The 16,163-nt window shown below is 42.0% G+C and overlaps 1 protein-coding gene across 3 annotated transcripts in view; it reads left to right on the forward strand.

Moving 5' to 3' along the window:
• The window catches only part of LOC112456807 (basement membrane-specific heparan sulfate proteoglycan core protein-like), a 149,514-nt gene that overhangs the window by 121,759 nt on the left and 11,592 nt on the right, over positions 1-16,163 (forward strand). For 2 of the 3 annotated variants that reach the window (XM_025019565.1, XM_025019569.1), the window contains exons 19-39: positions 253-375; positions 3,689-3,796; positions 4,076-4,222; positions 6,646-6,756; positions 7,455-7,589; positions 7,836-8,105; positions 8,736-8,798; positions 9,071-9,085; positions 9,907-10,134; positions 10,554-10,691; positions 10,775-11,023; positions 11,428-12,301; positions 12,380-12,504; positions 12,589-12,766; positions 12,850-13,060; positions 13,465-13,605; positions 13,807-14,100; positions 14,180-14,382; positions 14,648-14,873; positions 15,199-15,569; positions 15,733-16,015. In XM_025019565.1, the coding sequence (XP_024875333.1) occupies positions 253-375; positions 3,689-3,796; positions 4,076-4,222; positions 6,646-6,756; positions 7,455-7,589; positions 7,836-8,105; positions 8,736-8,798; positions 9,071-9,085; positions 9,907-10,134; positions 10,554-10,691; positions 10,775-11,023; positions 11,428-12,301; positions 12,380-12,504; positions 12,589-12,766; positions 12,850-13,060; positions 13,465-13,605; positions 13,807-14,100; positions 14,180-14,382; positions 14,648-14,873; positions 15,199-15,569; positions 15,733-16,015 (4,493 nt within the window). The remainder of the gene's footprint in view (positions 1-252; positions 376-3,688; positions 3,797-4,075; positions 4,223-6,645; positions 6,757-7,454; positions 7,590-7,835; positions 8,106-8,735; positions 8,799-9,070; positions 9,086-9,906; positions 10,135-10,553; positions 10,692-10,774; positions 11,024-11,427; positions 12,302-12,379; positions 12,505-12,588; positions 12,767-12,849; positions 13,061-13,464; positions 13,606-13,806; positions 14,101-14,179; positions 14,383-14,647; positions 14,874-15,198; positions 15,570-15,732; positions 16,016-16,163) is intronic. The other variant, XM_025019576.1, reaches the window with a different exon arrangement.

The raw sequence follows: 16,163 nt of genomic DNA on the forward strand, positions 1-16,163 counted from the left end.
CATTATCTTCGTCAGCTACAAGTGAAAGAATTAAAGCAATTTGCATACCGTTGCGATTACCCAAGTGTTAACAAAATAAGTTATTGTCATACGTGTGTCAGTTTCTCTAGTCTTACACGTTATTCGATTATCTTGAGCAAATACGGGACCCTGCAGTGGTAAGGCCATTTTTTATTCTCTCTCTCTGCCCCCCCCCCCCGTATGGGTAGCATGCACGATAATACTCGACATGGAACTTGGTAATTATTGTAGTAACCGAATGTCCGGCTGGGTGGTTTCGATGCAACGATGGATTGTGCCTCGACATTAAGAGACGTTGCGATGGCCGGCCGCATTGCTTGGACGGCTCCGACGAGATCAATTGCCCTCGTAACAGTGATTTTTAATTTTGCTTTATTTCACGTGCCGAGGACGATATAGACCTAAGCCACACGCCTGGAATCACGACTTGATACAGTAGTTCCGACAAGGTGCTGCTTTTTAGTTACCTTTTACTTGAATGACATAGCAGTATCTTCGATAGTATTGCATTATCTACAAGTTAGAGCACAAGTCAAAGCTATTATGAAATTCTTCGTTAATTTCATCTTTTTCTTTTTAGTCACATTGGACACTTACTTTTTGTTACTTAGGTCTGTGTCCTTCTTAGCGCATTACTTATGTTGATGATAGTCCGCACGAAGAAAGCTTACCGTTAATTTAACAATTAGTTAACGAGATTTGATAGCACAAATAGACTCTGTAATTATAGTTATAGTATCAATCGAAATGGTAATTTTTCTCCATGCGCTATTCTATTCTTAATCTCTCTCTCTCCATAACATTACTTCCTCCTCTTTTGCCCCTCTGAACTATTTTCCATCAGCATTCTCATCATGGGTCATAATACTTCCTGCGACGTATGGTATTCTTGTTATGGGCATATGATACTTATTCTTAGCGAATTAACAGTGAATGAATGCGACCAATTGCCAATTCATTTGCTCGTGAATCAGTTTTGCGTGATTTCATCGTAATGTTACTAAAAAAGGTGCTCAATGATGTGTGTTTCAGTGTTCGAAGGCTTGAAATAGATACAGGATCAAGTGCCGCGACTGTCAAACTTGTCTCTCTTCATTTCTCGGCACTTGAGCTTATTTCCATTTCAAATCTTCATTTCGTTTTCTTTATCTTTGTCAATAAAGTTCCTCAATTCTAACATGGCGAAATTGGCTTTTTCGCTCTCGCGCGTATTATCGCGAGACAAAAATCGCAGACTTAGTTTCTGAAGGGTAAGTTTGCGTGCTCCACCTTTCGCGTCGTTTCGCTTGCACGGCGAGACAAAGACAAAGGCGGAAAGATGCAGCATGCGAAACCCAATCGAAATCCAATCGTGCGTTCAGCCGATCTTCTGAGTAAGACACTTGTCATACACGATCGACTTCTCCGCGAATCTCTCACGCGAGATGTCGATCGTGCGAGACGTTAATAAACGACGCGACGGTTACGCGAAGGCTCCTGCAGCTGCAGCAATTGCAGCAGGCGGCAACTGCGACGGTGCCGCCGGCCGGCTCGTATACGACTTGTCGCGCGCACGTCGGTGTTCAAGTCGGCAATTAAGAGGCTGTGTAACTAATACGGGCGCACGGGCGTGTACACACGTACGCGGAAGCTGTTAATCTCATTTCGTCGCCCTGTATCGACCGTTCGGGCACGTTTTAGCCGGACGTTGACTGGCCATTAACTCGAAATACCGACGTGTCGCGGCATCACTTGTCGTAGTCCAGTAGTCACCTCTGGAACGACTCTGTCAATGGACGGATGAATCGAGAAATCAATTCGTCGGGGGATTCATTCCCGCGAAACTCGACTGCCGACCGCGAAACTCGGGAATTGCTTTCGAAGTGTTCGAATACCTTCCTAATCCTCTTTATCGTCGCACTGACTTAGCAACGTGATTAAAGTGGCGCGAACGTGGGAATTAGCTTCAACGTTTTCTTCGCCGAGAATAAACAAGTTATTTTATAAATCTTTAATTGCGCTCTGAAAATATGAGTATAGCTAGAATGGAATGAAATAAAGAGAGAGGAATAGGAACACCCGAATTCAAACAATGATAAAGCCAAGTTTCCCGTTTCGCAGTTTGGAGATTCGTAACTTCCCGAGAAATGAATTCCCGAAAGTAAATCCCTTTCGATTCGTCTCTCCCTTTGATATGTGGTCAACGATTTCTCTTTTTATGTTTTAGCATTATACGTATCTTGTTACATTTTAGTCGAGACACAATGAGATAACAATAAAGATCTGAGGGACAAATCGATAATTAAGAAACGACCGGTTCATCGTTATCATTGTTATATTCTTACATTTACCGGTCTCACTCGTATATTTCACTGTGTCTTGGTTCTTATATAGCTGTTTGTGCCTTGGATATTGGATACTCAATAACATATACTTGCGTAACATAACATACATCTTGATTACGCGCTCTGACTTCTTGACATGCATTTTGCATCGATTATGGATGGGATCGAACTAACTCTACCTATTCTTCACTTCTCTCTGTCTTTCTATACTTGTCTATCTGTATCTATTTACTATCTATCCGTCTATTTTCAGCACCAGGTTGCCTGATCTTTGAATTGCGCATCTACTTGTATATATACATATCTATATATATATATATATATATCAGTGTATACAAATTGCATATGTATATATACCTTTCTCTGATACCCTTTTACCTCCGGTTATTTACGTCTCCGCAATTTTCCACGCCGCGCGCTGACGCGTGCACAAACCGCGCTCCGCTGTTCCCGTATATACAGCGCGTTAAAAGCTCGCGACTGACGTAACGCGAACTTTTGTAAATGTCACGTTTTACGCGGTGGTCCTCTGCCACGTTTGAGAAACTAAGTTTAACCTGTTTATTAATATATAGAAAAAAAGGCCGCACACGCGTTCCCCGTGAAAAGGTCCAAGTGGGACTGGGTTTAATATAAATTGTAAAACGACATTTATACGCGGGGTTCGTGTTATTATAAATTTCTCAGATTACGATACGGTTCAGCGAAATATGGCACGACCACGCGAAATTATATAGATTGGAACGTCTGAAAATTATACGGCTTTTTAACAATTTTGTTCTCTCTCGGTGATTGTCGTTTAATCAACCGAGGTGAATGCGTGCACGCGGCATCGCGCGCGGCGCCGTCTCCGTGTTTCTTGAAATAATACGACCACGCGGCAATGTGCACGATACTTATTTGACGAGGTGTGCGCTCCGGCGCACTTTTTATCGCCCCTCGTCTATCGCGGGAGGAAGCACCACCTCTCGCGGGACTCTTTATCGATCGATAATTATCGAAGGCACTTGGTCAGCCTCGCGCATCTAATTTCCTCCGTGAAAGGGGTGAGGGTTTAACACGCCTGCATTGCACACATCGAAGCCGAGGTGTTCGCAATGTTTTTTCCGGCTGACTCATACCGAGGGGGTGGTATTCTTCCGCGGCACCTCGTCTCGATGACCTGGCGAGACAGGAAGAATGGCCGCCCGCGGAATGATTGTTATTGCACAAATGTGCCACATTGTGCACATTGTCGCTTCGTACTCCGTTCACACGTGTACAAAAGGATCTTTCCGCGCGTATCGTTTGCGTTCCCTCCCCGCCCTTATTTGCCATTCAACGGAGTTGATTGGTTTTTGCAGACTGCCCCGCCGGTCAACTACCCTGCGACAATGGCGTCTGCATCAATAAGGACTTCTTCTGCGACCACAATGTCGACTGCCTCGACGATAGTGACGAACGAAATTGCCGTAAGGATATCTTTGGATATAGATACATTTTTCCGCTACCTCACCGAAACTTGTTATGTTCGACGTATACATTCAAATATTCTACAAAGCACCCTACACCCTGTTACGTGGGATATTTTTTAAATAAAGTATATCGATGTGTATTTTGAAATTCGAAGTGTCAACCCGAGGTTTTTCATTGGTCAGATATTTACGGAAAATTCTTTTCTCTGTTCGGCGAATTTTTATTCAAAAATCGCAGCTTCGAATAAACCGCGGTGTCGTTTCCATTTTTTACAGCGGATAGCGGAGAGACCGGCGGTTCAGGCCAAGAATGCCACCCCGACGACTTCACCTGCAGCGACGGCAGCTGCATACCTCGAGCTGCAGTGTGCGACGGACGTGCGGATTGTCCGCGCGACGAGGACGAGATTAATTGCCATCGAGGTAAGTCAATCTACGGGAAATCGGCGCATCCGGCCGCGATATCCCCCTGCGATTGTCTTCACCGTAAAGATGAGTTAATCTAGGTCCGAGAAAACGATCCTTATCGATAAAATATTCAGAGGATGGATATACGGAATTCAGGCCTATATCGATTTAGCCATCGGAACGTATTCGTGAGCCAGGACTTAAAATGGGCGCGTGGATTCGAGGACACGCAAGTCTTTTTTCCTCGGTTTATTTAGCCTCGTGTCATTGCCAACACATGTATATAGCGTTGAATAAATAATTTCTCGGGCGAGGTTTAAAATTTAATCCCTCGGTTATATACTTTGCGCAACGAGCAAGTTATTATTATGGTGGTAATCTCCGTAAGCCGCGTATGGTGGTAAGCCGCGCGTAGCCTTGCCTCTTTCAAAATCGTCCGTCTAAATAAATCTTACTTCCAAGATTCGAGTCCGAGGGGAAGATGATACTTGGGATATGTGAATAAAGCACGACGCAACCGCGCGTGCTTGTCTCAGAAACTACTTTATTGCATCCGGGCTCGCTTTAAGTCCTGATTACGCGTATACGCGTCCCCGGCGAGAAGAGGGCTTTTATCCTCGAGATTTTCGGGCGTATACGGCCGTACGCGAGTTGCGGCCGCGTCGCCAATACATCAACACCGAACACACGACCGCGTTGATACAGCGCAGCTCAGATTGAGTTACTTCTAGGTGTAGACGCCTCGGAGGGTGCCTCCTCGAGGGGGCGTCCAGAGACGCCGGGGGTGGTAGCCGGTGTGAATCCGGACGATAACGCGGCTTACAGCCCAGACACAGATGCAAATGCTGATGTGCCGCCGACAAATCTGAGCACGCCGAGGAGTTGTGCTCCGGATGATTTTGTTTGCGCCGACGGCACTTGCATCCCCGAAACCCACCACTGCGACCATTTCTACGATTGCCGCGACTTTACCGACGAACAGTACTGCTTCGGTTAGATTATTTGTAGATCTCGAAAATCTGGTGACACGCACACCCCACGCGTCGAAGTCTCGCGCGATTCCGTTTTCTTCCTCCCCCGACACGCGGCCCCGTTGATCAAATTTCGCGATTACGGCGAAGAAGTCGTTCGTACGTCGATGCCTCGACGTACGAACAATTCTTCGTGTATCTATGAATTTATATTGGCATTATACTGTCGCGTGAATAACATAAAAAAGTTTTATGCGAAGAGAAAATTAGTTCTGTCTATATTCTTTTTAATAATTCATTTTAATGGCATTTTGGTTGTCGCGTTATTTTACTATTGGAAAACTGATTTTAACTGATTCGCTAATTTTCAGTTTGTAATAAATATTCCCAATGTCCCAATTCTTGAATAAATTTCTGTGAAATTTCTCTGTAAATTTATATTTTTCATAAGTTATGGTATTTTTCTTAAACATTTTGTATAGTCCATTTAAATGTCAAAATTCTTATCCGCGAGATATTTTTAAGTACCCAAAAGCACCAGATTCTCTCAGATCTATGTCCTTTTCTGCCAATCTGTGTTAGCAGCTGAATAGAAGATGTGTAGGTTGTTCCAGTAGAGACTTGATTATATTTCTGAAACTTATAATCGCAGTCTTATATTACTTATTACCCGGCGCATCTTTATAAACAATAGTGCATCTCTGCCTGACGTAAAATTTAGATCGTTTATTTTTCTCGTAGGTAGAACGTTTGGTATATAAATCCTATTTGGCATGCACATATCACGAGGAAAGTACATTTTTCATCTGTATATTTTTGCGCGTTACATTTCAGCAGAAAAAAAAGAAAATAATTTAAAGAAATATGACATTTGACGCCATTATTTAATAACGTCCGCGTGTATCATTACTATCATTGGTCGAAATTGACAAATTTATATGTAAATTATATATATTAAATGGACTATAAATGTCTTTCCTCCTGAGTTCCATATTAAAGTTATATTGAATGACGAATTATATATAAGTGTTCGTAGATGACGATCAGTGCACACAGTATAAAAAAATTAAAACGCGTAAAGATAACGTTGCATTAGTTCGTCGATTCTGTGCTGTGTGAACTGATTCCCCGATATACGGTCTAGATTCTGGACCAAAGCTGTCTCCAAAATTGGTGACGGTATGCCGCTAAAAAAAAAAAAGGCGAGGCGAACTAGAAAGGACGCCTAGTGAGACAGCTCTGTTCTAGATTACGTTTAACAGTCTTTTCTAGGTAATGAAAGTCTCTTTATCTCCATCGTATTTATATTTCGACGTTAGATCATTGTTTAGATTAGTAATGACGGACATATGATGGCTCCATTGGCTGACCTTTTACATGTATCTGTGTCTCATCTATATCGTTTCTTTAACGGACCGACGACTCACGGTTGTCTCGTTAATGTGCAACGCAATATTCTTATTTTAGGATGCTCGCGGGACCAGTTCCAGTGCGCCAATGGAGATTGCATCCGCGCCGATCAAAGGTGCAACGGATACATCGAGTGCGCCGACGGTTCCGATGAACCGGAAGAATGCGGTGAGGAGGAAATCAGCAATATACTCGCGTTATTTTAAAAATGATAATTTAATAATATATTTAATAATTTTTAAGTTAATAAAAGAAAAGTCGAGGTATACAACTAGACGCAGATCCGTATATACACGGAAAAAAAGGATTAGCAACTGGAGCTAAAACTTAGCTGTGACAGCTAAGATGTGTCGCTATTCTAGGGACAGCTGATGTTGTTGCTGTCCCAGCTAAATTTATTCGCTATTTAAACTTAGCTACTATAGCAACAAATTTTTGCTACAACAGATCAAATGTCGCTTAGCTGAATTATCTACTTTAGCTACTTAGCTTATTAGCTAAGCCTTTAGCTTATTAGCTACTTTTTAGCCGCTTGTGCTAAATTACGTTTTCTATTTCAGCTAATAAATTTTTACGTGGCAGCTAATTACTTTTTCCTATAATAGCCAAAGTTTAGCTACGATACTAAGGTGTTAGCTCTTACAGCTAAGCTTGATTCAGCTACTGGAATTTAGCTACTATTGCAAACTCATTTTTTTCCGTGTATCAACGTAACTTCGAAATAACTTATAAACGTAGAGTTGCTGTGAGACGGCAGTTTAATATACAGTTCTTTAACTGTACCTCTTAAATCTTATTTTTAATTTTAATAACTTTAAATCTAATTAAAATATTTCTTAAATCTCTTTTCACTTGTGTTTTTTTAGAGCCGCCACCATCACCGTCAGGTCGATGTGCCGCGGATCAATATATGTGCATTTCGGATAGAAGGTGTGTTCCATCGTCCTCCGTCTGTAACGGAATCTCAGAATGCCGAGATGGTTCCGATGAGCATAATTGCGGTAAGTTATCGATACGTTTCAATAATAACAGCCCTCGTATATAAATACGTTAAATAAATATATTAAATCGCCAAATAATAGCGCTAGACGAGATCGCGAATTCTACTTTGAATTGCTAAATAAGAATTAATAAAATTGACGACGCGGCTTCCTGACTTAACTCTCGGCTAGTCGTCAAGATAGTCTAAGAAACTCCTGCGAAAACGCAGCATAATGACACTCGCACATTTAATGACGAAACTAAAGATCGCGAATGCTCGCACGGGGAATGGAGATGCAAGAGCGGCGATTGTATACCTGAACACCAACGTTGCGATCGCCGGATCGATTGCCCGTACGACGACAGCGACGAGTTGGGCTGTCACTATAGGGCGACGCAAAGAAATCATAGTAGGTGCAGCGCGCACGAATGGATGTGCAATGACGGTCATTGCATCCCGCTGCATCAGCGATGCGACAAAAGGCTCGACTGTCCTAGAGACATGTCCGATGAGATGGATTGCAGTTATGATAATTGTGAGTCCCTCCCCCCCCCCTGTAGTTAGTCATCCGGAGAGCGGAGGCCGCCTTCGGGAAAAGGGGACCGCACAGCCGGCCGATAACACGCCATGCGCTAATCAATAATACCTTGTAAATATCCATGACACCGTAACATAATATCTGCTGTAACGTAATACTGTAATGTTTTATGTAACACTAAAAGGTATTTATTATCCCCCGTTTGCAGCGGATGAGATACAAGCAAATGAGTTCTGTATTGTATTTCCATCATTTAAATTACAATTCCGCTTTTACCCGATAATATACACACTTTTAATCTGAGAATAACAAATATCTATTTTGTAATAAATAATACGAGGGGTGTACTATGAGCGCTCTCTCTCTCGATTCTTGCGGCGGTTTATGGTAGAGGTAGACATTACACTGTGTGTATCATATTTTCTAAATGAAATTAATAACTGAATTAAAAAATATAGGATTGCATTTCCTTGTAGACAAAAAATGCGGAGAGGTGCCGGGTAGAAATTAACATAGTTAATAACACGACCGTTGATTCTGTATATACACTTATTAATCATTAATCATGATTACTCTGATACTATTACCATTACTTATTACTGACTTATTATTTTCGTTCGTGCGTAGATACCGACGGAACATCTGATCTTAGACTGAAGACGTATCCCAGTGAACAAGTGATTAAAGAAAGTAAGTATTACAGTTTCTTTTTATTAAGCTGTGTACGGATTTGATGATATGTTGTAAATGCATTTGTTGCAACTTCAATTTTTGTAGTCAATAGTTATCACCTAACAAAAATATCTCAATAATCGAACATCTTAGTTATCTATAGGTATTAGAAAAATTAACACAAAATAATAGTAAGCAACAAGTGCCGCGTTGCCGTCAAATTATAGAGTCTCCCAAAAGAAAATTTAATTAATGAATGTGTTTGTTATTTTTTTTCTTGCCTCGGCCAGACCCGGCGAAGCAAGGTAAGACTTCTCAAAAAGTATAAGCTGCAAAAATCATGCTAAAATGGGCTAAAATAATCTTCATGAATCATTAGATGCGCAAAATTGAAAATATTATTTCAGTGATATACGTATTATCGCTTTTTATGATCTTCTGTTGCAAACGCTTTTCTAAGCAAGATAAGCAACACAATTTTGATCTTAAAAAAACTTTCGATAAATTCTCTGATTATTAAATATAATTTAATGTTCGCCATTTTGTTTCGCAGATATATACACATATTGCAATCATAAAATTACACAAACCACATTTATTTCTAAGAAATGCAATTTTTATATACAATTTAATCAATAACCGAAAATTACAATTAGTAATATCGTATGAAGCCATGCTTGCAAATATTAATTGTGCATGATAGCTAATGTCGTTCAGAACAAGCAAATTTTGGGCTACAAAACTATTTATAAAATCTCTTCGATTACCGGTATCTAATCCTGATCGTGTATTACATTTTATTAATAAGAACTCTCTTTTGACACTAATTTGCTCGAAGAATCTCGATTTTATTATGCCGGATGCCTTGCCTAGAATGTTTTACTTTTTACTATCTACATGCAAAGAGCGTATCGAGTAACACGATTAAGAAAAACTGAAGTGTTGCACGAATTGAAAAACTAACACGTTGTCCGTCATCGTCTCAATTTGAGAAACGGGGACGTCCGCTTGCTTACCGATCACTTACTGACGGGACACTTGACGTACCGCGGGAGTAATGATCCGTAAAGGTGCAATCTCTCGAAACTCGAGCGGAATTTATATCATGCAAAACCGTTCCGATCAGGTCGCGAGGTCGTGTTCCAATGCCGTGACGAGGGTCATCTACGTGCCAGAGTACGTTGGGTCCGCGGCAACGGCCTTCCTCTGCCGCCTGGCAGCCGGGACATCAATGGTCGCCTGGAAATACCCAACATCCAACTGGATCACGCTGGAACGTACATCTGCGAAGCCGTGGGTTATCCGCCGTCCACTCCGGGCCGTCAAGTCAGCGTCGTCCTCACCGTCGAGAAGTGTACGTTCTTTTGTCTTGCCTTCCCGATTTACAGCTATGAGGAATTTTTTGCGATAAGATACAGCCGTGAGAACCGTTACTTACCAAGGAACGGGCGCCTAGGGTGATTTTTGCACCCCAGTATCGAAGAAATAAAGCTTACGTCACAGTAATTTTAATGTGCTTCTTTTGTTTTTTTAAATATTTTTTAGTTTCTCCTTACTTTTTTCAGAAAATGAGTAAATCTATATACAAATTGTTCTCAAACACTAATAAATTATACAGAATAGTCAAAAATATGCAATATGTAATTAATAACAGTGGCTTTTAATTGGGATGTAAAGATCACCCCTAAAAAATCAGGCGCTCGTTTCCGGGGTAAAATCGAAATTCTTTTTAATGAAGATTTGCCGCGTAATAACAAATTAATTATCACGCAGTTGAGCAACCGGCTACCAGACCGCCGCAAGTGTGCCAGTACGATCAGGCTACCTGCAGCAACGGCGACTGTATTCCCAAATCGTACGTTTGCGACGGTAAATTCGACTGCACCGACGGATCCGACGAGATGCGATGCAGTAAGTATGATTGGTACCAACGAGGCTGGATATATCCGGCGTTCATACTTTATGGTGAGAATTTCACGCGTCCTTTTCGACAGGTCCGCACGGATGCGAGCCCAACGAGTTCCGCTGCAATAATAAGCAGTGCGTCAGCAAGTTGTGGCGTTGCGACGGCGACAAGGACTGCGCGGACAACAGCGACGAGGAGAACTGCGCGCCGTCTCCCCCGGGATCCCCGTGCCGTTACAACGAGTTCGCCTGCAGCAGCAACAAGCAGTGTATCCCGAAGAGCTACCACTGCGACATGGAGCGCGACTGCTTGGACGGCAGCGACGAACTTGGATGCTGTTAGTATCGATGGGAATTTCATGAGCGCGAAGCATCAATATTTTGTCGCCGATCGTCTGCCGATCTTCGTTTTGCGATTGAAAGTTAAATGACGGAGTAGCTATAAAACTTTCACAGTCGAACACATTCTAAAATCAATCAATTGGCCTTCTAAAAAGTCAAGTACATATTTTATACTTTGATACACATTTTATACTATTTTATTAATATGTTTCTATGTTAAGTTTTTGAAAGTTATATTTAGAATGTATCTCTTCTGTTATGAGAGGATCTTTTATTATCTCTTATAATTAACAATTCAATGTGTGTGAGATGTCACTATTGTTGATCATTGTAACATTATTAACAATGTCTATTTTTATTAACACTATTAACAATGTCTATATCTGATTTGTTCTTGCAGCTCCCGTTTACATCATAAAACCTCCGCCGCCGATGGTCGTCCTTGTGCCGGGCGACATGCTGGTCCTCACCTGCACGGCGATCGGCGTTCCGATACCGGAGATCAACTGGCGTCTCAACTGGGGACATATCCCCGCGAAATGCACAAGCGTGTCCACCAATGGAACGGGCACGCTGACATGTCCGGACATACAACCGGAGGACCAGGGCGCGTACTCGTGCGAGGCGTTGAACGTCGGTGGCTTCGTCTTCGCCGTGCCGGATGCCATCGTTGTCGTGAAGGAACGCGGCAACGTCTGTCCGAGGGGCAAGTTCAATTCCGAGGCGAAGACCGCCGAGGAGTGTATCTCGTGCTTCTGCTTCGGCGTCGCCACCGAGTGCCGCAGCGCCAATCTCTTCACTTATCAGATCCCGCCGCCGTTCGACCGTCAAAAGATCGTGTCGGTCGAGATCGTCCCGACGATTAAGATCCACGGCGACGTCAGCAACCAGATATCACAGATCCGTCCGCTCGGTCGGGATGGCGTTCAGCTGCTAGAGTCCTTCAGCAACGATCTGAACATCTACAACAATCCCTACTTTGCGTTGCCGGAGACCTACCACGGCAGTCAATTGAAGTCCTACGGCGGCTATCTAAGATACTCGATCCGCCACAGCGGCAACGGCACGCCGAACAACGCACCCTCTGTCATCCTAAGCGGTAACAATTACATCCTGATACACAAAGGTGAAGAGCCAACGCCGGATTACGACAACGAGAGGTCCGTCAGGTTCTTCTATGGCGATTGGTACAAGCAGCAAGGAAGAAACGAGGTTCTGGCCTCCAGGGAGGATATTATGATGACGCTGGCGAACGTAGACAATATTCTTATAAAGTATGCATCGAGCCTCTTATCGCTGACGACGAAGAATGATTAGAATAATTTTTTTTTAATACGTTTGATATGTTTTAGAGTAAAATACGACGACTCGCCGCAGCTGGACGTTCGTCTCACCAACATCGTTGTGGACACCGCCGATGCAAGAAACACCGGTCTAGGAACTGCGTCTTTCGTCGAGGAATGCCAATGTCCTACTGGTACGATATTTCTTTAACAATTAATCAGATATTTGAGTAAAACAAATTCCATTTGTTTTATTGATTATCTTAATCGTCTTCAAGGATACACCGGTCTGTCTTGCGAGCACTGCGCACCTGGTTATCTGAGACGCGAAAGTGGACCGTGGCTCGGGCAATGTTACAGGGATGAACCACCGTGCCCTCCGGGATATTACGGCGATCCCTCGAGGAACATTCCTTGCCAGATTTGTCCTTGCCCGCTTACCAACCCGTCGAATCAGTAAGCCGCGAATGGATTAAATTACCTTAGCGATAAGTTTTGAATCAAAACACTTTCATAATTTGTTAACATATTATAAATAGGTTCGCCCGCACATGTCATCTTGGTTCTGACGGCCAACCCACGTGCGATTGTCCTCCTGGCTACGTTGGACGCAGGTGCGAGCAATGTGCCGTCGGTTACCAAGGGAATCCTCTTATTCCCGGAGATATGTGCGTTCCGCTTCAACAATGTGATCCTAACGGCAGCCTTAGTCCTAACGCTGATCCTCACACCGGAAAATGTCACTGCAAGGTATATAGCATGCTGATAAATAGCGCCGTAACTATTGTTACATACGAGTAATTTTGTACAAGATGCCTCAGAAATCGCGTGTTTTTTCTCAATCACGTAATCTCGCATGAGAAACAATTCCTTTCTGTAAATAAATATAATAAACGCGCAATTTATCCACTGACACTTCGTCAAAAAATCTATGCGGGATAAATTGCGCGATTCCCCAGATACCTCGCGTAACGATTTTTATTGTTGTTCTTGCATCCATCTTTCGTGGATTCTTTTTAACTTTAAAAATGTAAGTACATTATACAGTTCTTCTATATATGTAGATATATATAGATCGATGTTTAGGATAAAAATGAGCGCGACAACGTCGCGATCGACAAGCGCTGTCTATTCTCTAATATTTCCTCTTTCAGCAATACGCAACGGGTCTCACTTGCAACCAATGTAAGGCGAATACCTTTAATCTGGCCTCCACAAATCAATTTGGATGCATAGCTTGCTTCTGCATGGGCATCACCAACAAATGTGTCTCCTCCAACTGGTACAGGAACGAGGTACGACAAAGATATCACATCTGTTTTTATCTTTGCTTCAAAAAAGTCTTTTTATTACGAGAAGCTGCACAAGCGAGACTTTATATTTTATAAAAACCTTATCACAAAACATAAAATCGGCTATTCTACACAACTTTTTTTTATAGAAATATAATAATTGATTAACATGAAAATGTTAAATAAATCATTCTCACGTTGCAGATTCGTGTATCGTTCACCAACTCAATTCGAGGTTTCTCTCTAATCGAATCTAAGAGCACCGACGGACCAGACATTGTAGAGGGAATTCATCTGAACGCCATCAACCGGGAGATAGTTTACAGCGAGTTTCCCAACCGTGGTAACAATGATGTCTATTACTGGCAATTGCCCAGCATTTTCCTAGGGGATCAAATAACATCCTACGGCGGCAATCTCAAGTACACCGTCAGATACGTGCCCTCTCCGGGCGGTCAAAGTTCAAGGAACAACGCCGCGGACGTCGAACTAATCAGCGTGAGTGCACATTCGCGAGTCTTAATCCGCGTGCTTGACGATGAAGATATATAACAGAAATAACTTAAAATGTATACAGGCTAACGACATCAACTTGCTCTACTACTCTCGCGAGTCTCCCGAGCCTAACTCCCAGCAATCGTTCACCGTGCCATTGCTCGAGCAATATTGGCAACGTACTGACGGAACTCAGGCGGACAGGGAGCACCTTCTAATGGCGTTAGCGGATGTACGAGCTATCAAAATCAAAGCCACTTACACGACGCATACAGACGAAGCTGCGTAAGTACTTTACACATTTTTGATATTATCAAATCTTAAATTTTTAATTATAATGACAACTAATAAATAAAAAATGATTATCTTCTAAGCTCCTTAAAAGAATATAAGAATTTTTATAAAATAGACGGATAAAATTTCCGATATTTTAAAACAATAGTTGCGGATTTATTTGATGTTCTATTAAAATAAAACTAAAAACATATTTACTTCAAAAGATTTCAAGATCTTGGTCGCGATTTATCAAGCGATGTTATATATGCTTCAGACTCTCCTTCGTGTCTTTGGACACCGCCGAAAAATACAACACAGGTAAGGCTCGTGCGGTTGAAGTTGAAGAGTGTACTTGCCCCGCCGGCTACAGAGGACTTTCGTGCGAGGATTGCGACGTTGGTTACACCCGGGCCATCGAAGGTCTCTACTTAGGCATCTGCGAGGCGTGCAACTGTAATAATCACTCGAATCAGTGCGATCCTGAAAGTGGCACTTGCGAGGTAATAAAAGCAATTTTAATCAAACATTTTAATCAAGCGATAACGTTACATTTTAATAATATAATTGAACTCTTTTTTTTAATGGATTATATACAAGAAATTTTATCGAAATAGCTATATTGCATCAATAACCGCTTGATTTAAATGCAGTATTTTTTTCAAAATACAGTTTATCTTATCGATATAAAATATGTTATAAATTATAAAATCTGAAAATAAAAATTGAACTAAATTTAAAATTTTATAAAAATATAACTATGTATAAATATGCAGATAGATATTTAGAAGCAATTGCTATAAAAATTGGCTATGAAAACCTTGACAGAATTGCGCTCATCATACCACCGGCGAGTTCTGCGAGCTCTGCGAACCGGGATACGAAGGAGACGCGACCCGAGGCACGCCGAACGATTGCACGTATGGAAGACCGAGACCCGAGCCATGCAGATGCAACGAGGCTGGTTCACGCGGCGCTTCTTGCGTCGACAGCCGATGCGAGTGCAAGAGGAACGTCGAGGGTCCAGAATGTAATCGATGCCGCCCCTCGACGTACGGATTACGCGCCGAGAACATTGATGGATGCATCGAGTGTTACTGCAGCGGGGTAACTGATCAATGTCACGAGAGCACATTGTACGTACAGCAAATACCGATGTGGGTATACGACTCACATCACGGCTTCACTCTCACGGATTCGTAAGTACACGCATTTTATTTCTTTCTAAAATAGCTTTTCAAATTAATATAAGCATGAATAAATTTTATTAATTTTTTCTCTGTCTTGTTCTGATAAATAAAATTTATACATATATATAATATTAAATAAAATTGGAATTTTTGATTTCGTGTTTTTATGTAGGACTAGACGCGACATAATCGACGACGGCTTCGAGCTAAATGTGGCAATGAATGAAATCGGCTATCGATATCCGGATAGTAGAAGCCACAGACTGTTCTGGTCGCTACCGAGCGTCTTCACCGGTAACAAAGTTAAGAGTTACGGCGGAAACTTGACTTTGACGCAGCATATCACCGCGTATCCTGGCGCTCAGAGTTATAAGGATCAAGACATTCTACTGATTGGCAATGGCATTACATTGTTCTGGACGAATCCGGTGGAAGTTCAACCCGAGATTCCGCTGGTACGTAGAGTCTCTCTGACGTTTTATAAACTTCAGCGGAAATCTCTCGCAGAATTCAATGTCTGAAATATTATTTAGTAATTACACTTGACAAAATATTTTTTGACCATATAATTATTTTAATAAAATCTCTTTGTACATTTTTTTT

This window comes from Temnothorax curvispinosus, unplaced genomic scaffold (genome assembly GCF_003070985.1).
Source record: "Temnothorax curvispinosus isolate PA1 unplaced genomic scaffold, ASM307098v1 QBEX01000668.1, whole genome shotgun sequence".
NCBI lineage: Eukaryota > Metazoa > Arthropoda > Insecta > Hymenoptera > Formicidae > Temnothorax > Temnothorax curvispinosus.